General features: G+C 44.2%; 1 protein-coding gene across 1 annotated transcript in view; it reads left to right on the top strand.

Moving 5' to 3' along the window:
• The window catches only part of BCL2L14 (BCL2 like 14), a 43830-nt gene that overhangs the window by 9824 nt on the left and 8735 nt on the right, over positions 1-25271 (top strand). Inside the window, exons 2-4 of the mRNA XM_088470606.1 lie at positions 20945-21273; positions 22568-22708; positions 24481-24548. Of these exons, the coding sequence (XP_088326732.1) occupies positions 20967-21273; positions 22568-22708; positions 24481-24548 (516 nt within the window). The 5' untranslated portion in view covers positions 20945-20966. The remainder of the gene's footprint in view (positions 1-20944; positions 21274-22567; positions 22709-24480; positions 24549-25271) is intronic.

The raw sequence follows: 25271 nt of genomic DNA, 5'->3' as shown, positions 1-25271 counted from the left end.
TACTGAGGGAGTAGTGTCCTAAGTCTGTATAGGGTATAATACATGTATTATATAATCATGTCCAGTGGTCAGATCATACTGAGGGTGTAATGTCCTATGTCTGTATAGGGTATAATACATGTATTATATAATCATGTCCAGTGGTCAGATCATACTGAGGGAGTAGTGTCCTAAGTCTGTATAGGGTATAATACATGTATTATATAATCATGTCCAGTGGTCAGATCATACTGAGGGTGTAGTGTCCTAAGTCTGTATAGGGTATAATACATGTATTATCGTCACGTCCAGTGGTCAGATCATACTGAGGGTGTAGTGTCCTCAGTCTGTATAGGGTATAATACATGTATTATCGTCACGTCCAGTGGTCAGATCATACTGAGGGTGTAGTGTCCTAAGTCTGTATAGGGTATAATACATGTATTATATAATCATGTCCAGTGGTCAGATCATACTGAGGGTGTAGTGTCCTAAGTCTGTATAGGGTATAATACATATATTATATAATCATGTCCAGTGGTCAGATCATACTGAGGGTGTAGTGTCCTAAGTCTGTATAGGGTATAATACATGTATTATATAATCACGTCCAGTGGTCAGATCATACTGAGGGTGTAGTGTCCTAAGTCTGTATAGGGTATAATACATGTATGATCATCATCTCCAGTGGTCAGATCATACTGAGGGTGTAGTGTCCTAAGTCTGTATAGGGTATAATACATGTATTATCATCACGTCCAGTGGTCAGATCATACTGAGGGTGTAGTGTCCTAAGTCTGTATAGGGTATAATACATGTATTATCATCATGTCCAGTGGTCAGATCATACTGAGGGTGTAGTGTCCTCAGTCTGTATAGGGTATAATACATGTATTATCATCACGTCCAGTGGTCAGATCATACTGAGGGTGTAGTGTCCTAAGTGTTTATAGGGTATAATACATGTATTATATAATCATGTCCAGTGGTCAGATCATACTGAGGGTGTAGTGTCCTAAGTCTGTATAGGGTATAATACATGTATTATCATCACGTCCAGTGGTCAGATCATACTGAGGGTGTAGTGTCCTAAGTCTGTATAGGGTATAATACATGTATTATATAATCATGCCCAGTGGTCAGATCATACTGAGGGTGTAGTGTCCTAAGTCTGTATAGGGTATTATACATGTATTATCATTACGTCCAGTGGTCAGATCATACTGAGGGTGTAGTGTCCTCAGTCTGTATAGGGTATAATACATGTATTATATAATCATGCCCAGTGGTCAGATCATACTGAGGGTGTAGTGTCCTAAGTCTGTATAGGGTATTATACATGTATTATCATTACGTCCAGTGGTCAGATCATACTGAGGTGTAGTGTCCTAAGTCTGTATAGGGTATAATACATGTATTATCATCATGTCCAGTGGTCAGATCATACTGAGGGTGTAGTGTCCTCAGTCTGTATAGGGTATAATACATGTATTATATAATCATGCCCAGTGGTCAGATCATACTGAGGGTGTAGTGTCCTAAGTCTGTATAGGGTATAATACATGTATTATATAATCATGTCCAGTGGTCAGATCATACTGAGGGTGTAGTGTCCTAAGTCTGTATAGGGTATAATACATGTATTATCATCATGTCCAGTGGTCAGATCATACTGAGGGTGTAGTGTCCTAAGTCTGTATAGGGTATAATACATGTATTATCGTCACGTCCAGTGGTCAGATCATACTGAGGGTGTAGTGTCCTAAGTCTGTATAGGGTATAATACATGTATTATCATCATGTCCAGTGGTCAGATCATACTGAGGGTGTAGTGTCCTCAGTCTGTATAGGGTATAATACATGTATTATCATCACGTCCAGTGGTCAGATCATACTGAGGGTGTAGTGTCCTAAGTGTTTATAGGGTATAATACATGTATTATATATTCATGTCCAGTGGTCAGATCATACTGAGGGTGTAGCGTCCTAAGTCTGTATAGGGTATAATACATGTATTATCATCACGTCCAGTGGTCAGATCATACTGAGGGTGTAGTGTCCTAAGTCTGTATAGGGTATAATACATGTATTATATAATCATGCCCAGTGGTCAGATCATACTGAGGGTGTAGTGTCCTAAGTCTGTATAGGGTATTATACATGTATTATCATTACGTCCAGTGGTCAGATCATACTGAGGGTGTAGTGTCCTCAGTCTGTATAGGGTATAATACATGTATTATATAATCATGCCCAGTGGTCAGATCATACTGAGGGTGTAGTGTCCTAAGTCTGTATAGGGTATTATACATGTATTATCATTACGTCCAGTGGTCAGATCATACTGAGGTGTAGTGTCCTAAGTCTGTATAGGGTATAATACATGTATTATCATCACGTCCAGTGGTCAGATCATACTGAGGGTGTAGTGTCCTAAGTGTGTATAGGGTATAATACATGTATTATATATTCATGTCCAGTGGTCAGATCATACTGAGGGTGTAGCGTCCTAAGTCTGTATAGGGTATAATACATGTATTATATAATCATGTCCAGTGGTCAGATCATACTGAGGGTGTAGTGTCCTAAGTCTGTATAGGGTATTATACATGTATTATCATTACGTCCAGTGGTCAGATCATACTGAGGGTGTAGTGTCCTCAGTCTGTATAGGGTATAATACATGTATTATATAATCATGCCCAGTGGTCAGATCATACTGAGGGTGTAGTGTCCTAAGTCTGTATAGGGTATTATACATGTATTATCATTACGTCCAGTGGTCAGATCATACTGAGGTGTAGTGTCCTAAGTCTGTATAGGGTATAATACATGTATTATCATCATGTCCAGTGGTCAGATCATACTGAGGGTGTAGTGTCCTCAGTCTGTATAGGGTATAATACATGCATTATATAATCATGCCCAGTGGTCAGATCATACTGAGGGTGTAGTGTCCTAAGTCTGTATAGGGTATAATACATGTATTATATAATCATGTCCAGTGGTCAGATCATACTGAGGGTGTAGTGTCCTAAGTCTGTATAGGGTATAATACATATATTATCATCATGTCCAGTGGTCAGATCATACTGAGGGTGTAGTGTCCTAAGTCTGTATAGGGTATAATACATGTATTATCGTCACGTCCAGTGGTCAGATCATACTGAGGGTGTAGTGTCCTAAGTCTGTATAGGGTATAATACATGTATTATCATCATGTCCAGTGGTCAGATCATACTCAGGGTGTAGTGTCCTCAGTCTGTATAGGGTATAATACATGTATTATCATCATGTCCAGTGGTCAGATCATACTGAGGGTGTAGTGTCCTCAGTCTGTATAGGGTATAATACATGTATTATCATCATGTCCAGTGGTCAGATCATACTGAGGGTGTAGTGTCCTAAGTCTGTATAGGGTATAATACATGTATTATATAATCATGTCCAGTGGTCAGATCATACTGAGGGTGTAGTGTCCTAAGTCTGTATAGGGTATAATACATGTATTATATAATCACGTCCAGTGGTCAGATCATACTGAGGGTGTAGTGTCCTAAGTCTGTATAGGGTATAACACATGTATTATCATCATGTCCAGTGGTCAGATCATACTGAGGGAGTAGTGTCCTAAGTCTGTATAGGGTATAATACATGTATTATCATTACGTCCAGTGGTCAGATCATACTGAGGGTGTAGTGTCCTAAGTCTGTATAGGGTATAATACATGTATTATATAATCATGTCCAGTGGTCAGATCATACTGAGGGTGTAGTGTCCTAAGTCTGTATAGGGTATAATACATGTATTATCGTCACGTCCAGTGGTCAGATCATACTTAGGGTGTAGTGTCCTAAGTCTGTATAGGGTATTATACATGTATTATCATTACGTCCAGTGGTCAGATCATACTGAGGGTGTAGTGTCCTCAGTCTGTATAGGGTATAATACATGTATTATATAATCATGTCCAGTGGTCAGATCATACTGAGGGAGTAGTGTCCTCAGTCTGTATAGGGTATAATACATGTATTATCATCACGTCCAGTGGTCAGATCATACTGAGGGTGTAGTGTCCTAAGTCTGTATAGGGTATAATACATGTATTATATAATCATGTCCAGTGGTCAGATCATACTGAGGGTGTAGTGTCCTCAGTCTGTATAGGGTATAATACATGTATTATATAATCATGTCCAGTGGTCAAATCATACTGAGGGTGTAGTGTCCTCAGTCTGTATAGGGTATAATACATGTATTATCATCACGTCCAGTGGTCAGATCATACTGAGGGTGTAGTGTCCTAAGTCTGTATAGGGTATAATACATGTATTATCATCACGTCCAGTGGTCAGATCATACTGAGGGTGTAGTGTCCTCAGTCTGTATAGGGTATAATACATGTATTATCATCACGTCCAGTGGTCAGATCATACTGAGGGTGTAGTGTCCTCAGTCTGTATAGGGTATAATACATATATTATATAATCACATCCAGTGGTCAGATCATACTGAGGGTGTAGTGTCCTCAGTCTGTATAGGGTATAATACATGTATTATCATCATGTCCAGTGGTCAGATCATACTGAGGGTGTAGTGTCCTAAGTCTGTATAGGGTATAATACATATATTATATAATCACGTCCAGTGGTCAGATCATACTGAGGGTGTAGTGTCCTAAGTCTGTATAGGGTATAATACATGTATTATATAATCATGTCCAGTGGTCAGATCATACTGAGGGTGTAGTGTCCTCAGTCTGTATAGGGTATAATACATGTATTATCATCACGTCCAGTGGTCAGATCATACTGAGGGTGTAGTGTCCTAAGTCTGTATAGGGTATAATACATGTATTATCATCACGTCCAGTGGTCAGATCATACTGAGGGTGTAGTGTCCTCAGTCTGTATAGGGTATAATACATGTATTATCATCATGTCCAGTGGTCAGATCATACTGAGGGTGTAGTGTCCTAAGTCTGTATAGGGTATAATACATATATTATATAATCACGTCCAGTGGTCAGATCATACTGAGGGTGTAGTGTCCTAAGTCTGTATAGGGTATAATACATGTATTATATAATCATGTCCAGTGGTCAGATCATACTGAGGGTGTAGTGTCCTAAGTCTGTATAGGGTATAATACATGTATTATATAATCATGTCCAGTGGTCAGATCATACTGAGGGTGTAGTGTCCTAAGTCTGTATAGGGTATAATACATGTATTATATAATCATGTCCAGTGGTCAGATCATACTGAGGGTGTAGTGTCCTCAGTCTGTATAGGGTATAATACATGTATTATGTAATCATGTCCAGTGGTCAGATCATACTGAGGGAGTAGTGTCCTAAGTCTGTATAGGGTATAATACATGTATTATATAATCATGTCCAGTGGTCAGATCATACTGAGGGTGTAGTGTCCTAAGTCTGTATAGGGTATAATACATGTATTATATAATCATGTCCAGTGGTCAGATCATACTGAGGGTGTAGTGTCCTAAGTCTGTATAGGGTATAATACATGTATTATCGTCACGTCCAGTGGTCAGATCATACTGAGGGTGTAGTGTCCTCAGTCTGTATAGGGTATAATACATGTATTATCGTCACGTCCAGTGGTCAGATCATACTGAGGGTGTAGTGTCCTAAGTCTGTATAGGGTATAATACATGTATTATATAATCATGTCCAGTGGTCAGATCATACTGAGGGTGTAGTGTCCTAAGTCTGTATAGGGTATAATACATATATTATATAATCATGTCCAGTGGTCAGATCATACTGAGGGTGTAGTGTCCTAAGTCTGTATAGGGTATAATACATGTATTATATAATCACGTCCAGTGGTCAGATCATACTGAGGGTGTAGTGTCCTAAGTCTGTATAGGGTATAATACATGTATGATCATCATCTCCAGTGGTCAGATCATACTGAGGGTGTAGTGTCCTCAGTCTGTATAGGGTATAATACATGTATTATCATCACGTCCAGTGGTCAGATCATACTGAGGGTGTAGTGTCCTAAGTGTTTATAGGGTATAATACATGTATTATATATTCATGTCCAGTGGTCAGATCATACTGAGGGTGTAGCGTCCTAAGTCTGTATAGGGTATAATACATGTATTATATAATCATGTCCAGTGGTCAGATCATACTGAGGGTGTAGTGTCCTAAGTCTGTATAGGGTATAATACATGTATTATCATCACGTCCAGTGGTCAGATCATACTGAGGGTGTAGTGTCCTAAGTCTGTATAGGGTATAATACATGTATTATATAATCATGCCCAGTGGTCAGATCATACTGAGGGTGTAGTGTCCTAAGTCTGTATAGGGTATTATACATGTATTATCATTACGTCCAGTGGTCAGATCATACTGAGGGTGTAGTGTCCTCAGTCTGTATAGGGTATAATACATGTATTATATAATCATGCCCAGTGGTCAGATCATACTGAGGGTGTAGTGTCCTAAGTCTGTATAGGGTATTATACATGTATTATCATTACGTCCAGTGGTCAGATCATACTGAGGTGTAGTGTCCTAAGTCTGTATAGGGTATAATACATGTATTATCATCATGTCCAGTGGTCAGATCATACTGAGGGTGTAGTGTCCTCAGTCTGTATAGGGTATAATACATGTATTATATAATCATGCCCAGTGGTCAGATCATACTGAGGGTGTAGTGTCCTAAGTCTGTATAGGGTATAATACATGTATTATATAATCATGTCCAGTGGTCAGATCATACTGAGGGTGTAGTGTCCTAAGTCTGTATAGGGTATAATACATGTATTATCGTCACGTCCAGTGGTCAGATCATACTGAGGGTGTAGTGTCCTAAGTCTGTATAGGGTATAATACATGTATTATCATCACGTCCAGTGGTCAGATCATACTGAGGGTGTAGTGTCCTCAGTCTGTATAGGGTATAATACATGTATTATCATCACGTCCAGTGGTCAGATCATACTGAGGGTGTAGTGTCCTCAGTCTGTATAGGGTATAATACATATATTATATAATCACATCCAGTGGTCAGATCATACTGAGGGTGTAGTGTCCTCAGTCTGTATAGGGTATAATACATGTATTATCATCATGTCCAGTGGTCAGATCATACTGAGGGTGTAGTGTCCTAAGTCTGTATAGGGTATAATACATATATTATATAATCACGTCCAGTGGTCAGATCATACTGAGGGTGTAGTGTCCTAAGTCTGTATAGGGTATAATACATGTATTATATAATCATGTCCAGTGGTCAGATCATACTGAGGGTGTAGTGTCCTCAGTCTGTATAGGGTATAATACATGTATTATCATCACGTCCAGTGGTCAGATCATACTGAGGGTGTAGTGTCCTAAGTCTGTATAGGGTATAATACATGTATTATCATCACGTCCAGTGGTCAGATCATACTGAGGGTGTAGTGTCCTCAGTCTGTATAGGGTATAATACATGTATTATCATCATGTCCAGTGGTCAGATCATACTGAGGGTGTAGTGTCCTAAGTCTGTATAGGGTATAATACATATATTATATAATCACGTCCAGTGGTCAGATCATACTGAGGGTGTAGTGTCCTAAGTCTGTATAGGGTATAATACATGTATTATATAATCATGTCCAGTGGTCAGATCATACTGAGGGTGTAGTGTCCTAAGTCTGTATAGGGTATAATACATGTATTATATAATCATGTCCAGTGGTCAGATCATACTGAGGGTGTAGTGTCCTAAGTCTGTATAGGGTATAATACATGTATTATATAATCATGTCCAGTGGTCAGATCATACTGAGGGTGTAGTGTCCTCAGTCTGTATAGGGTATAATACATGTATTATGTAATCATGTCCAGTGGTCAGATCATACTGAGGGAGTAGTGTCCTAAGTCTGTATAGGGTATAATACATGTATTATATAATCATGTCCAGTGGTCAGATCATACTGAGGGTGTAGTGTCCTAAGTCTGTATAGGGTATAATACATGTATTATATAATCATGTCCAGTGGTCAGATCATACTGAGGGTGTAGTGTCCTAAGTCTGTATAGGGTATAATACATGTATTATCGTCACGTCCAGTGGTCAGATCATACTGAGGGTGTAGTGTCCTCAGTCTGTATAGGGTATAATACATGTATTATCGTCACGTCCAGTGGTCAGATCATACTGAGGGTGTAGTGTCCTAAGTCTGTATAGGGTATAATACATGTATTATATAATCATGTCCAGTGGTCAGATCATACTGAGGGTGTAGTGTCCTAAGTCTGTATAGGGTATAATACATATATTATATAATCATGTCCAGTGGTCAGATCATACTGAGGGTGTAGTGTCCTAAGTCTGTATAGGGTATAATACATGTATTATATAATCACGTCCAGTGGTCAGATCATACTGAGGGTGTAGTGTCCTAAGTCTGTATAGGGTATAATACATGTATGATCATCATCTCCAGTGGTCAGATCATACTGAGGGTGTAGTGTCCTCAGTCTGTATAGGGTATAATACATGTATTATCATCACGTCCAGTGGTCAGATCATACTGAGGGTGTAGTGTCCTAAGTGTTTATAGGGTATAATACATGTATTATATATTCATGTCCAGTGGTCAGATCATACTGAGGGTGTAGCGTCCTAAGTCTGTATAGGGTATAATACATGTATTATATAATCATGTCCAGTGGTCAGATCATACTGAGGGTGTAGTGTCCTAAGTCTGTATAGGGTATAATACATGTATTATCATCACGTCCAGTGGTCAGATCATACTGAGGGTGTAGTGTCCTAAGTCTGTATAGGGTATAATACATGTATTATATAATCATGCCCAGTGGTCAGATCATACTGAGGGTGTAGTGTCCTAAGTCTGTATAGGGTATTATACATGTATTATCATTACGTCCAGTGGTCAGATCATACTGAGGGTGTAGTGTCCTCAGTCTGTATAGGGTATAATACATGTATTATATAATCATGCCCAGTGGTCAGATCATACTGAGGGTGTAGTGTCCTAAGTCTGTATAGGGTATTATACATGTATTATCATTACGTCCAGTGGTCAGATCATACTGAGGTGTAGTGTCCTAAGTCTGTATAGGGTATAATACATGTATTATCATCATGTCCAGTGGTCAGATCATACTGAGGGTGTAGTGTCCTCAGTCTGTATAGGGTATAATACATGTATTATATAATCATGCCCAGTGGTCAGATCATACTGAGGGTGTAGTGTCCTAAGTCTGTATAGGGTATAATACATGTATTATATAATCATGTCCAGTGGTCAGATCATACTGAGGGTGTAGTGTCCTAAGTCTGTATAGGGTATAATACATGTATTATCGTCACGTCCAGTGGTCAGATCATACTGAGGGTGTAGTGTCCTAAGTCTGTATAGGGTATAATACATGTATTATCATCACGTCCAGTGGTCAGATCATACTGAGGGTGTAGTGTCCTAAGTGTTTATAGGGTATAATACATGTATTATATATTCATGTCCAGTGGTCAGATCATACTGAGGGTGTAGTGTCCTAAGTCTGTATAGGGTATAATACATGTATTATCATCACGTCCAGTGGTCAGATCATACTGAGGGTGTAGTGTCCTAAGTCTGTATAGGGTATAATACATGTATTATATAATCATGCCCAGTGGTCAGATCATACTGAGGGTGTAGTGTCCTAAGTCTGTATAGGGTATTATACATGTATTATCATCATGTCCAGTGGTCAGATCATACTGAGGGTGTAGTGTCCTCAGTCTGTATAGGGTATAATACATGTATTATCATCACGTCCAGTGGTCAGATCATACTGAGGGTGTAGTGTCCTAAGTGTTTATAGGGTATAATACATGTATTATATATTCATGTCCAGTGGTCAGATCATACTGAGGGTGTAGCGTCCTAAGTCTGTATAGGGTATAATACATGTATTATATAATCATGTCCAGTGGTCAGATCATACTGAGGGTGTAGTGTCCTAAGTGTGTATTGGGTATAATACATGTATTATCATCACGTCCAGTGGTCAGATCATACTGAGGGTGTAGTGTCCTAAGTCTGTATAGGGTATAATACATGTATTATATAATCATGCCCAGTGGTCAGATCATACTGAGGGTGTAGTGTCCTAAGTCTGTATAGGGTATTATACATGTATTATCATTACGTCCAGTGGTCAGATCATACTGAGGGTGTAGTGTCCTCAGTCTGTATAGGGTATAATACATGTATTATATAATCATGTCCAGTGGTCAGATCATACTGAGGGTGTAGTGTCCTAAGTGTGTATAGGGTATAATACATGTATTATCATCACGTCCAGTGGTCAGATCATACTGAGGGTGTAGTGTCCTAAGTCTGTATAGGGTATAATACATGTATTATATAATCATGCCCAGTGGTCAGATCATACTGAGGGTGTAGTGTCCTAAGTCTGTATAGGGTATTATACATGTATTATCATTACGTCCAGTGGTCAGATCATACTGAGGGTGTAGTGTCCTCAGTCTGTATAGGGTATAATACATGTATTATATAATCATGCCCAGTGGTCAGATCATACTGAGGGTGTAGTGTCCTAAGTCTGTATAGGGTATTATACATGTATTATCATTACGTCCAGTGGTCAGATCATACTGAGGTGTAGTGTCCTAAGTCTGTATAGGGTATAATACATGTATTATCATCATGTCCAGTGGTCAGATCATACTGAGGGTGTAGTGTCCTCAGTCTGTATAGGGTATAATACATGTATTATCGTCACTTCCAGTGGTCAGATCATACTGAGGGTGTAGTGTCCTCAGTCTGTATAGGGTATAATACATGTATTATATAATCATGCCCAGTGGTCAGATCATACTGAGGGTGTAGTGTCCTAAGTCTGTATAGGGTATAATACATGTATTATCGTCACGTCCAGTGGTCAGATCATACTGAGGGTGTAGTGTCCTAAGTCTGTATAGGGTATAATACATGTATTATCATCATGTCCAGTGGTCAGATCATACTCAGGGTGTAGTGTCCTCAGTCTGTATAGGGTATAATACATGTATTATCATCATGTCCAGTGGTCAGATCATACTGAGGGTGTAGTGTCCTCAGTCTGTATAGGGTATAATACATGTATTATCATCATGTCCAGTGGTCAGATCATACTGAGGGTGTAGTGTCCTAAGTCTGTATAGGGTATAATACATGTATTATCATCACGTCCAGTGGTCAGATCGTACTGAGGGTGTAGTGTCCTAAGTCTGTATAGGGTATAATACATGTATTATCATCACGTCCAGTGGTCAGATCGTACTGAGGGTGTAGTGTCCTCAGTCTGTATAGGGTATAATACATGTATTATATAATCATGTCCAGTGGTCAGATCATACTGAGGGTGTAGTGTCCTAAGTCTGTATAGGGTATAATACATGTATTATATAATCATGTCCAGTGGTCAGATCATACTGAGGGTGTAATGTCCTATGTCTGTATAGGGTATAATACATGTATTATATAATCATGTCCAGTGGTCAGATCATACTGAGGGTGTAGTGTCCTAAGTCTGTATAGGGTATAATACATGTATTATCATCACGTCCAGTGGTCAGATCATACTGAGGGTGTAGTGTCCTAAGTCTGTATAGGGTATAATACATGTATTATATAATCATGTCCAGTGGTCAGATCATACTGAGGGTGTAGTGTCCTAAGTCTGTATAGGGTATAATACATGTATTATCATCACGTCCAGTGGTCAGATCGTACTGAGGGTGTAGTGTCCTAAGTCTGTATAGGGTATAATACATGTATTATATAATCATGTCCAGTGGTCAGATCATACTGAGGGTGTAGTGTCCTAAGTCTGTATAGGGTATAATACATATATTATATAATCACGTCCAGTGGTCAGATCATACTGAGGGTGTAGTGTCCTAAGTCTGTATAGGGTATAATACATGTATTATCATCACGTCCAGTGTTCAGATCATGAATAATAAAGACAGGCGATCAGCGCTCGGAGGGTAGGAACAACTGTTAGTACCGCAGGAAGTGTCCCAACCTCCTCAAATTAATTGAAAAGAAAGCAGATTAAACTGGGAGGGAGCGCCCTGTGGTATCTACATGTGAGGGTAGCTGGTGTGTGGTTTGTACTAAATGTACTTAGATGGATATAGTTAAATCGGTAATGTCACTGAAGTTGTCGAGGGTTAATGTTTATGAAGAGCTCAAAAATGAAATATATATATATGTCCTAGTATGTTGTACATAAAGGTGGGCAAAAACTTGAGGCTGGATGTTGTGAATATTTGTTCAAAAAACACACATCCAAAGATTCCAAACGAATGGTGAATGAATGATGGTCACTAGTGATCGTTTGCTAGATCTCAATGAGGCGGCTCAGGGTCTGATTCAGACCCGCTCACGAGCGCTGGGCGCTCGCAAGCGGGTCGATGTTGGGCAAGTCCCGTCGTGCGCATGCGCGAGACCCGAATAACGACGGCCAAGCCGTCGCTATGGGTCTCGCACCAAAGGGGGCATGCTGTCGATGGTGGGCGTGCCGGGGGCGTGGCTGCCCAGATGGAGGCGTTCACTAGTGATGTCAGTGGGAGTGCTTTTGGCTCTGATAGAGCCAAAAGCACTCCAGGGCTTGCAGCAGCGAGACCCTACCGCAAGGGTCTCGTCGCAAGCCCGATGGTCGCGATGGTATTGACCATTGCGACCATCTTTTTGGCCGCTCGCTATAGGAGGCCGCTCTAAAATTCAGAGGGATGGCCCTGATTCAGAGCAAGCGCTCTGTCAGAGCGCCCGGCTCTGAATCAGGGCCTGATGCTGAGCGCTCGCAAGCGGGTCGATGGTGCCCTAGTGCGCATGCGCACGACGGAGGCTGCTCCGTCGTGCGCATGCGCGAGACCCGGCTAGCGACGGGGAAGCTGTCGCTCCGGGCCTTGCACCAAAGCGGGCGTGCTGTCGATGTTGATTCACAGCACGCCCCCTTTGGTGGGCATGCCAGGGGCGTGGCTGCCAGATGGAGGCGTTCCCATGGGAACGCCTACCGTCTGGGTCCGGCCCCACTGACATCACTAGTGATGTCAGTGGGAGTGATTTTGGCTCTGATAGAGCCAAAATCACGCCAGAGCTTGCGGTCACTGAGACCCTACCGCAGGAGGCCGCTCCAAGTTTAGGTAGGAGGGCCCTGATTCAGAGCGAGCGCTCTGTCAGAGCGTCCGGCTCTGAATCACGACCTCAGCCGTGTGATGATTAAACAGCTAGGCAAAAACTTTAGGCAGGGTATTGTTAAAATATATTGCAGTCCTTTCTCAGTGAAGAATGAGGTAGCCACCTCTGTCTTGGCCCCTGTCACCCCAGGAATAAGGAACGCAGTATCAGGGTGCACTTTAAATAGATAATGGTGCCAGTACCTGGACGCTTAGAGCCGCTGGCAGCTAGTTGGCACTGGTAAAAGATTAGGCCACATACTATGTGGGCACAGCCTCTTGTGTTCTGCAATCAGAGAGTCCAGTAGGTCCTGAAACAAACCAGTCAAGAGACCAGAGATGGAAGTTACAAGCCAGGAGTCAGATGTAACACACAGGGAAAGCACAGAGCAGGATCCACATAGAGAGCAACACAATAACGGCGCCAGGAGACATAGGGCCTGACTCAGAGCCGCTCGTAAGCGTCCGCTCGTTCGCTCCGAGCGATGTTTGCACATCTGCGCATGCGTATGGGTCGTAATGCGCATGCGCCAACCAGTCAGTGCGGTCGGAAAACGTGTGTTCGCAAAATAGCGAGTGCCTGCTAATTTGAGTGACAGAATGAGGCGTTTGTGGGTGGTAACAGGGGAAGGTGCTTGAAAACGGGGAGTGGAGATCCGAACGCAGGCGTGCCAAACGGTCAAAACGGGCGTTTTAAGGGTGTGCATAATTAACAAAGCAGCGTCATCGACCACGTCACTTGGTTGTTTCTTAGCCTGAACTGTTCGCATGATTGCAGTAGGAAAATCCAACCACAAGCACTGCGAGCAGTTCATACGCCTTTCAATGTACTCGATTAATCTAATAAATAGCGGAGATGACGTAGGATGCGAGCGGCCAGGGGGAGTCTTTACAAAATAGCGAGCGCATGTTTCGTTCGCTCGCTCAGACATAGAGTTGTCAACAGACCGCAAAGAGCGAGCGCTCAATTTAAATAGCCGGCCCCTTTTTCTGAACGAGCGAGCGCAAATAGCGTCCGGCTCTGAATCAGGCCCATAATTCAAGCAGGAAGTATTACTCCAGAGTAAATCAGTGTTGAAACATGGGTTAATCTCCATCCGAACATCATAACCGGTGACCAGAGGGCAGCGTCCGATTTACTCGTCACTTTGTCTTATTAGTTAATATTAACTGAAAGAAGGAGTTATACAAATACAGGAAAGTGCATTATAATCCAGAACAGTAAATAGGATGTGATGTGTCTGTAGTGTTCTACAGTCCCTGAGAAGGTTCCGTAAGGGACCAGCAGTGAATTGTCCCCAGTTATTCCACAATGTAATCCCCCTGAAGGCAATTTATCCTGGCTGCCACAATACACCTCAACTACAAATACCCCCGGGTTACACTCTCCCCCGTTTGCAGGACCCTCTTTTGCCAAATAACCATTGTGACAATTCTCTAAGCCCTCTCACCCCAAACTGCAATACATTTTCTTTTTAAATATGTTATTCCTTAGAAACCCAACCTATGGCTGTCCTGCTGGGACTTGTAGTTCCACAACAGTTGGATAGCTACAGGGTTGGCCAATCCTGCCCGAATCCTAAAATACATATATTTTCTTTTCCATATGATCTACATAACCAGCATGCTGCAGCAATGCTACCGCCAGCTGGCTGCGGCGACAGGCTACCTAGTCATCCTCCATGCTGGCTGCGTGATTCCCAGCGGCACTCACTGAATTTTCGAGATTGCTGTAAAAGGGGGGGGGGGGTTGTCTGAGAGGAAGGACTATGGGGTCTATTTACTAAGCCCTGGATGGAGGCAAAGTGGTCGGCGAGATAAAGTACCAGCCAATCAGCTCCTAACTGACATTTTTCAAACACAGCCATGGCAGTTAGGAGCTGATTGGCTGGTACTTGATCTCCATTCACTTATCTCCACCCAAGGCTTAGTAAATAGACCCCTATGTCTGTCTCCTACCCCAGTCCCCACAATCTCACGTATGCATACAGAGGCTGGGAGCAGTGGGGAAGGTGGGGGGAAATCATCGGGGGGGGGGATGGGATATTTCTCAAACCTTCAGAAGAGGACAAGTGGAGGTGAATGCCCACAACAGCCAATAAGATTGTAGCTATCACTTATCTAGTACATTCTACAAAATAAAAGATAGAGAGGTCTATTTACTAAGCAGTGTTAGGAGACAGAGTGATAAGGTACCAGCCAATCAGCTCCTAACTGTCATTTTTCAAATACAGCCTGTGAGATGACAGTTGGGAGCTGATTGGCTGGTACCTTATCACTTCTCCTAACACTGCTTAGTAAATAGACCCCAGAATATGATTGATTACTATGGGAGTTATCTTCACTTCGAGGAGAACAAAGGGAAATGCAGTAACACTGGGGTCATCAATTTTAGGGGACAGTGAGGAGGAATTACTAGTCTGAGAGTGCAGTAGATAGGTCTGAGAGTGCAGTAGATAGGTCTGAGAGTGCAGTAGATAGGTGGAATAGGCTCCCAGCAAAGGTGACAGAGGATGAATCACTGGGGAATGGAAAAAAAAACAAAAAAAACTTGAAACTGATCATTGTCTCAAAAATGTTAAAAAGCGAAGTATCATGCACAGCGTGAGGTTCCTAGGAATGAGCCGATTGTGTATCTGCCGTCCAATCTCATGTTTCCATGGGGATAATGTTATGTTAGGTCTGTTCTATATTAAGCTGTTTTACTGCATCTATAATTAGTATTTGTTTCACTTTCACTTCCCCGTGAGGTTGAGATATTAACCGCTTAGTGACCGGCAGCGGGTGCGTACACCAGAGCCTGTGGCAATGCGGCCCCTGACTGTCAGGTTATCTAACCATTCCGATCGGCGGGCCGGACCCTCAGCGGTCACATGGCCCCAGTGATTGGGCCGCTTTAGGCTTCTCTCTGATAATCTGATGTATTATTAAGCCCATAGAGGTCGCAGAAGACATTTATGTCCTGCCATATAAATGAGTGACCCCCCGAGGTGTAGAACTTATCCAGCGTAATGTAAATAGACGCCCTCGATAAAAAAATGTTTTCTGACCATTTGCGCTCATCCTCCTGCACTTCTCATGTCCGTATTCTAAATCAGGACGCGGCCATCTGAGGTGGTACCACAAGATAATAGGGACAGACTAGATGGGCCAAATGGTTCTTTTCTGCCGCTAAACTCTATGGGGGAATTCAATCAGCCGTGATAAGCCGCATTTTTGCGAAAAATGGTTTACCGTGCAACTAAATATTTATAGCGCAATTCTATTAGCTGCGGTTTTCGCGGCTGTGAATTCTCCATAGTATTTATCACTAATTATTTATTACCACCTCTTGAGTAGGTGATAAGTTGAGGAAAATCCCTATTTTTGGAGGTAAAAATGTCGGGACTTAGGCCCTGATTCAGAGCGCTCGCTCTGAATCAGGGCCTTCCCTCTGAATAGCTGTGGGTGACCACCCACAGCTATAGCGAGCAGCCAAAATGATGGTCGCGATGGTCTTGACCATCGGGCTTGCGACGAGACCCTTGCGGTAGGGTCTCGTTGCCGCAAGCCCTGGAGTACTTTCGGCTCTATCACTAGTGATGGCAGTGGGGTCGGCCCCAGACGGTAGGCATGCCCATGGGAACGCCTGGGCAGCCACGCCCCCGGCACACCTACCAAAGGGGCAGGTATATGGGGGGTGCAGTATGGATGGGACAGGTATATGGGGGTGCTGTATGAGTGAGGCAGATATATGGGGGTGCTGTATGAGTGAGGCAGGTATATGGGGGTGCTGTATGAGAGAGGCAGGTATATGGGGGTGCTGTATGAGGCAGATATATGGGGGTGCTGTATGAGTGAGGCAGGTATATGGGGGTGCTGTATGAGTGAGGCAGGTATATGGGGAGCTGTATGGATGGGACAGGTATATGGGGGGTGCTGTATGAATGGGACAGGTATATGGGGGTGCTGTATGAATGGGACAGGTATATGGGGGTGCTGTATGAATGGGACAGGTATATGGGGGTGCTGTATGAATGGGACAGGTATATGGGGTGCTGTATGAGTGGGACAGGTATATGGGGGTGCTGTATGAATGGGACAGGTATATGGGGGTGCTGTATGAATGGGACAGGTATATGGGGGTGCTGTATGAATGGGACAGGTATATGGGGATGCTGTATGGACGGGACAGGTATATGGGGGGTGCAGTATGAATGGGACAGGTATATGGGGGGTGCTGTATGAATGGGACAGGTATATGGAGGGGTGCTGTATGAGTGAGGCAGGTATATGGGGGTGCTGTATGAATGGGGCAGGTATACGGGTGCTGTATGAATGGGACAGGTATATGGGGGTGCTGTCTGAATGGGACAGGTATATGGGGGGCTGTATGGATGGGACAGGTATATGGGGTGCTGTATGAATGGGGCAGGTATATGGGGGAGCTGTATGAATGGGGCAGGTATATGGGGGAGCTGTATGAATGGGACAGGTATATGGGGGAGCTGTATGAATGGGACAGGTATATTGGGGTGCTGTATGAGAGAGGCAGGTATATGGGGGTGCTGTATGAGTGAGGCAGGTATATGGGGGTGCTGTATGGATGGGACAGGTATATGAGAGGTGCTGTATGGATGGGGCAGGTATATGGGGGGTGCTGTGTGGATGGGGCAGGTATATGGGGGGTGCTATGTGAATGGGACAGGTATATGGGGGGTGCTATGTGAATGGGACAGGTATATGGGGATGCTGTATGGATGGGACAGGTATATGGGGGTGCTGTATGGATGGGACAGGTATATGGGGGTGCTGTATGGATGGGACAGGTATATGGGGGTGCTGTATGGATGGGATAGGTATATGGGGGTGCTGTATGAGTGAGGCAGGTATATGGGGAGCTGTATGGATGGGACAGGTATATGGGGGTGCTGTATGAATGGGACAGGTATATGGGGTGCTGTATGAGTGGGACAGGTATATGGGGGGTGCTGTATGAGTGGGACAGGTATATGGGGGGTGCTGTATGAATGGGACAGGTATATGGGGGTGCTGTATGAATGGGACAGGTATATGGGGATGCTGTATGGATGGGACAGGTATATGGGGGGTGCTGTATGAATGGGACAGGTATATGGGGGGGTGCTGTATGAGTGAGGCAGGTATATGGGGGGTGCTGTATGAATGGGGCAGGTATTTGGGTGCTGTATGAATGGGACAGGTATATGGGGGTGCTGTATGAATGGGACAGGTATATGGGGGAGCTGTATGAATGGGGCAGGTATATGGAGGTGCTGTATGAGTGAGGCAGGTATATGGGGGTGCTGTATGGATGGGACAGGTATATGGGGGGTGCTGTATGGATGGGACAGGTATATGGGGGTGCTGTATGGATGGGACAGGTATATGGGGGTGCTGTATGAGTGAGGCAGGTATATGGGGTGCTGTATGAATGGGACAGGTATATGGGGGTGCTGTATGAGTGAGGCAGGTATATGGGGGTGCTGTATGAATGGGACAGGTATATGGGGGTGCTGTATGAATGGGACAGGTATATGGGGGGCTGTATGGATGGGACAGGTATATGGGGGAGCTGTATGGATGGGACAGGTATATGGGGGTGCTGTATGAATGGGACAGGTATATGGGGGTGCTGTATGAATGGGACAGGTATATGGGGGAGCTGTATGAATGGGGCAGGTATATGGGGGTGCTGTATGAATGGGACAGGTATATGGGGGTGCTGTATGAATGGGACAGGTATATGGGGGTGCTGTATGGATGGGACAGGTATATGGGGGTGATGTATGAGTGAGGCAGGTATATGGGGGAGCTGTATGGATGGGAAATGTGTTTCTAAGATTGCAGGTGGCATATTTTGAAGGTTTTTTTTTTTTTTTTTTTAAGGTGTCTGTAAGTGACACAAATATACTTATAGGTATTTTTATCCACCCCCTAATTTAGTACTTATTTTGCAAAAAAAAGAAAAACACTTGCTTTCTATCATTATTTTGAACCCCGAAAACTTTTATTAGGGCCACTAATACACGGCTATACTGTTATCCTATATCTCGTTGCCTTTTTTTGGGGGGGTACAGGCACATTTCCCTATTTTTCACCTACACTTATCACGGGTAAAAGCAGCAATAATTATTGCGCAAATGCCGCAACACAACTTTAGCGATTGGTTTCTGTGAAAAAACCGGAGCGTGCACAGACGCGATGAGCGAGATGAGTGCAATACCTTAACGCGCGACAAGTTATCGCTTTATGGCAGCCAATTGGATTCCCCATAGTTGTAATGACGTCCACTTTTGTGAAGCCCCGCCTCCCAGTGTAAGCTCCACCCTTTGAAGGTCCTCACAATTCGGGACTGTTGGGGAGGTACGTGACACCACAGGTGTAGCGACAGGCAGGGGCGTATCTACCCATTGGCCAGGATGGCACTCGCCAGGGGCGCCGACCAAAGGGGGGGCGCCATCCGGCAGTGCCACCAGTAGCCAAGGGGTGGACAAGTCCCCCGGCCCCACAAGTGTAGGGCAGACCGCAGTGATAGCAGTCTGCCCTACACCATTTACAAACACAGCCGCCAGCGGCGTCTGTGTGTGTGTAATAGCAGCCAGCCAATGAGAGTCAGACAGACTCTCATTAGCTGCTGCGTCGTCCGCAGAGGGAGCCGGCTGGAGCTCACTAATGAGCTCCGTGTGCCGGCTCCCCCCGCAGTGATGGGAGAGACGTCATACGTCATGACGTCTCTCCCATGCAGGAGAAGAGTGGCCAGGACTCAGAGCGGACAGCGGCGGTCGCGTCAGGAGCGGGGACCAGGTAAGTTTAATTTTTTTTTTGTTCTTTGTGTGTGTGTTTGTGTGTGTAAGCCTGGCACTACAGGGGGGGCACTGAAATAGGGGGTGGCAGCTACTGGGGGCACTTTATGGGGGGGTGCCTGTTACTGGGGAGCACTGTATAGGAGTGGCCACTACTGGGGGCAATTTATGGGGGTGGCCACTACTGGGAGCACTGTATAGGGGTGGCCACTACTGGGGGCAAATTAGGGGGTGGGTGGCCACTACTGGGGGCACTATATAGGGGGGACTACTACTGGGGTCTACTACTGGGGGGCACTACTACTGGGGGCACTGTATAGGGGGGCTACTACTGGGGGCAATGCAGCATAAGGGGGATTACTACCGGGGGATTACTATTGGGGGCACTGCATGGGGGGGTGCCAGTCCATTACATTGCCAGGGGCGCTTGGATCACTAGATACACCCCTGGCGACAGGTAACAAACAGCTGAAACGTGACCGGCAGAACCGGCTTATCCAGGTCACTCCCAGTTCCTGGAAATCCATTTTATCTTGCAGACAGGCAGCAACATGAGCGAGCGCAGGACAACCCCCACAAAGGCAACGCAGCCTTTACGGGGTTAGATAGGGTCAGAAAATATAAGGGGGAGATGTATCAAACCTTCCAGGGAGATAAAGCGGAGAGTTTCCCATACCAACCAATCAGGTACTAGCTATCATGTATCTAGCACAGAGTTACCCTAATCCATGTGAGATCTGGGTCTCTGCCCATCGCACCTAACGAAAATCTTTTACCTCGATAATTTTCTGTCAGCGGGCTCGTATCATTATAAGGTTCCGATGTCAATGTAGCCGTAACACCGGTGATCGCGCCGTCGGTCACCGCACATCGTTAGGTTGTAGCGAGACCGATAATAAACACTGACATTTGTGTCTCCACAGACGCGACTCACGCTTCGCCACAATGGTTTCCGTACAAGAGAGCGGAATGGAAGAGATCCCCCTCCGGGAGGAGGAGACCTCTATGGAGTACAGGGTGATGATGGTGTATGCGCAACGCACGATGCCCGCCAGTAAATACCAACAACTTATCGGTAAGACGGCGCCCAGGCAGGGGGAGGATGGAGTCGCCTGTAACGGGGAAGGCCAGAACGGCACGAGGGAAGGTCGCACCCCCAAGAAGAAGGACAAAAAGAGTCTGCGTAAAAGGCTGACCCCTAAATGCCTGCGAGCGCCAAGCGACAAGAAGACGAAAGTACGCCACGCACCAGGTGACCGATATGAAGGGGTTAATTCCGTATATATATTCACACCTGTAATCATTGCAAAGAAGACTGTCAGTATTAGCAGGGGGAGATGTCTCAAACCTTTCAGCGGAATAAAATGGTGACGTTGCCAGCAGCAACCAATCACCTACTAACTGACATTTTACAGACAGTGCTAGATAAATGACAGCTAGTAGCTGATTGGTCGCTACGGGCAACTTCGCCGCTTTGCCTCCCTCCAAGCCTTGATACATCTCCCCCATTAATGTCAAATACACAAAATATCTCTCTAACCCACTCGCTGTGATGCCGAGCGCGGTCCTGGCGCACAAGCTGGAGTCGTAGGAAATTTACCAAAAAAAGGACAAATCACTTGTGAATCTAATGTACAAAATAAATGTTTTGGGTTGTAAACCGTCTCAGAACAAAATACGGTTATCCCTGGACCGCAGTTCATGACGCGCCGCGCGTAACACGCACGGGGACAAACGTTTTCTACGTCTGTTTATTGTTACCAGTAAAAGTGATTTTCAAGACAGAGGGGTCTATGTACTAAGCCTTGGACAGAGATAAAGTGGTTGGAGATAAAGTACCAGCCAATCAGCTCCTGTCACTTTATAGGCTGTGGGCATTACAGCATCGTTCTTGCCATAGTCGTTGGCAATGGGGACCCGGCGCTGCCCGTCCATGCACTGCCGAGTCCCCGTGTAAACGCCCATGCGCAGAAGGACCCTCGCCCATGCGCATTACACCGGAGCCCGTCACTGGCAGAGTTAGGCTGCCAGCAGCCGAGCAGAGGACCTCGCCGGAGGGGTAACTATTGGTAATTACCAGCGGCGTTTTCATTTGTATCACAGTGATACTAAACAAAAAATGCCGCTTTTAGTTACCTTCGTTAATAAATGGGGGCCTGTGTTTGAAAAGTGACATTTAGGAGCTAATTGATTGGTACTTTATCTCTCCATGGCATAGTACATAGGGGTAAGAGTGATAAAAAAAACTAAATGTTACACCGCTGGCCGGCGTCTCACAACATCGCGACCGATGGTGATCCTAGGCTGCGACCGCAGATGCCGACAGCAGGCGTCTCTTCCCTTCAGGCGCCTCCTGCTGTATTTGAATTTTTAGCAGAACGGAATTGCAAAGGCGCTTGTGTGCGGCTCTGCAACTCCGCCCACTGCGGCACCAAACCCTATGTCAGGACGCGGACATTAAGAAATCTTTTATTTATTTTTGAAGTGTTATGATGTCATGCTTATCGCAATGTTATTTTTTTAACCAAGTTTTTACCTGTGTGCAGTAGAGAACCCAGAAGTGGAACGAACCAACGCCATCGCCCGGCGAGTACAGGAGATCATACAGCGAATCACAGAACGCAACCAAGCAGGTGGAGGTTTCAGGTGTATACAGCGGGCGTGCAGCCTTCAGGCGGACGGAGACGGTAAGCTGGAAGAATAGCAGTCATTGCATTCAGCGACCTATAGGTGTCCTGAACTACGACTCTCACCATCCTGTGTCACCCGCAAGCTACAATCAGGCCCCACTACATCAGACTTTATATAGAGCAGATCGAGGCTCAGTACAGACAATAACTGAGCAATTTCAGGTGGAACTGCTGCATCCGGCCTCAGCTGTTATTACCATACAAGTATACATTTCTAGCCTTACTATGTCAACGTTACCCCCAACCCCTTCAGCGCCAACCTATCCTGAAGACCCGTACAATCACAACTTTATTTAGGCTCACCCGTCCCTGTCCTGAGGAGCTTACAATCTACTTTCCCTACCTCAGAGACAGTGGTTGGCTAAGTCCCAATACAGTATAATAAATGGAACTTGTAGATTAGAATGCCATCTTATATACATTTTTGCTTTTATCCTAATGATTCGCCTAAAACATAATATCAATATTGAGGTACAGTATGCAATGTACGGCTCATTCAGGTTCCTTGCACCTAAAAGTACCCGCATGTACCATAATGTTGGGGCTTGTAGTTCTACAAAAGCCGGAGAGTAGCGCCATTTGGCCGAAGCCTAACCTTAACTCTATTATTACGCTGGATTTGACAAAATGGCCACTAGATGGCACGGAGCTGTAGCTATTTGAGGCATAGGAAAGGCCACGAGATTATATTCCCCCTCTATGCCCACGTGAATGGTAGGGAATGACGTTGGACAGTAGCTGATGGCGTCAAGGTACAAATACTGAAGGGGATCTATCCACTTCCTTTAGGGAGCATAGGCCCAAATCCACCATCCAGGACCATAGAGCCTGGCATTCGCACAATATAAAGTCCATGCAAGTAATCTGAGCTCAGTTATTCACTTTAACTGATCCAGTGACCCACACACCTGTGCTCAAGCAGGGCCGTGTGATAGTCTGGGGGTTGTTATCTCAGCTTCCCCCATCATGTACTATACAACCTCACACACTTCAATATCTCTAATATTGGAATATTCAGGCGTTTAAAGCACTGAAACGTTGCAGACTCAGCAGTGTTGTTTGAATTATTTTATCACGGAGTGCCGCCCTGTGGATGCTATATATATATAATATATATATATATATATATAATGTGTTATTTTAATAGTAGAGTCATACTAGAATTGCTGTATATTGCATATCCATATATAAAAATTTTTAGGAAATTATCTCCGCCCTCTCCATTACAATTGCCTTAGGTATTATATAAATGGGGCAGACTGATCACCTACCTCCCAACAGTCCCAATTTAAGTGGAAGAGTCCTGATTTCAATGGACTGTCCTTTTCGTCCGGAATGCTTGGAGCTTGTTGCTCCATACGTCACAGCTCTTCAGTATGATGGGCCTATTTTTATGTGCAGGCCTGGAGCTGTATGTAGCCCCTTCCGCGTTACTATTAATCTGGCCCTGTGCAATTCCTGCAATTGAGGAACCCCACACTAGATCTGAGTTGTTTGAATGGTTAAGCCAGAGGTTCCCAAGCTCCACCGTTACCTTTGTTTTAAGGGTATCCATGTTTGAGCACAGGTGACTTAATTAGCACCTCAGCCAGTTTGATTCAACCATCTGGGCTCAAGCACGGATATCTTTAAAACCTGGATCGTAATGGTGGAGTCTGGGTTAGTCCATTCGTCAGGACATAGTTTGTGTGTATGTGCTGCTGCTTGACCCTTTCGGTATTTAGGTGCGAGAGGCGTGTGACGCAACAAATTATTATTTTGTTTTTCAGGTGATGACGAGTTAATAGCCGACATTGCTGAGATTCTGCGGTCAATGGGCGACGCAATGAATGAGCAGGTGACAGACACGTCCTGGGGTCCTCAGATAAATCTCCGCGCTCAGTGTATACGTATATAAAATAGCGCACTTCTTAAAGGGAAAGCAGATTCACAGGAAAATCAGGGGAAATGCTAAACCACACGAGGGGAGGAAATTCAGGCTCAGTGTGTAATAACACGGGAAGGGGGGGGGGGGGGGGTTAAATAAAAGTTTGCAGCATTCTGAATACAACATCCCAAGAGCATCAGAATCCCCAACAGAATAAAAATAACGCATTTCAATTTATGGATCTATCAATTCAAAGTTTAACGCTGCATACACACACACACAACGATTTCGTTACCAACGATTTTCTCTCAGATTTTTTTAAAGTGTAATGAACGATTTTTTGGAACTACAAACGATTTTTGCATATTCCCTTAATGAAAATCGTTGAGTTGACAAGTCTGACTGAACTACAAACGTGAACGCGCATGAACGATAATCGTTGATTCAGAAAGTGAACGATTAATGTCAAACGATTATCGTTAAATGATATAGTTTAACGATACATCGTTCAAAAAATAGTTGTGTGTGTATGCAGCTTTAAAATTAAACTCCAGATACTTTGCTGCAATATCAATGAGGCGCACTTATATTACTCGGCGTCTGGGTTGACCATTGTGTTATCGCTGTCCAGAGACTGACCGAAGCATAATCTCACTGCGTCAATTACGTTGTCGCTATGCTCTCAGCCCATCG

Source organism: Taudactylus pleione, unplaced genomic scaffold (assembly GCF_031769625.1).
Source record: "Taudactylus pleione unplaced genomic scaffold, aTauple2 ptg000101l, whole genome shotgun sequence".
NCBI lineage: Eukaryota > Metazoa > Chordata > Amphibia > Anura > Myobatrachidae > Taudactylus > Taudactylus pleione.
This window is presented reverse-complemented; position numbering and strand designations above follow the sequence as displayed.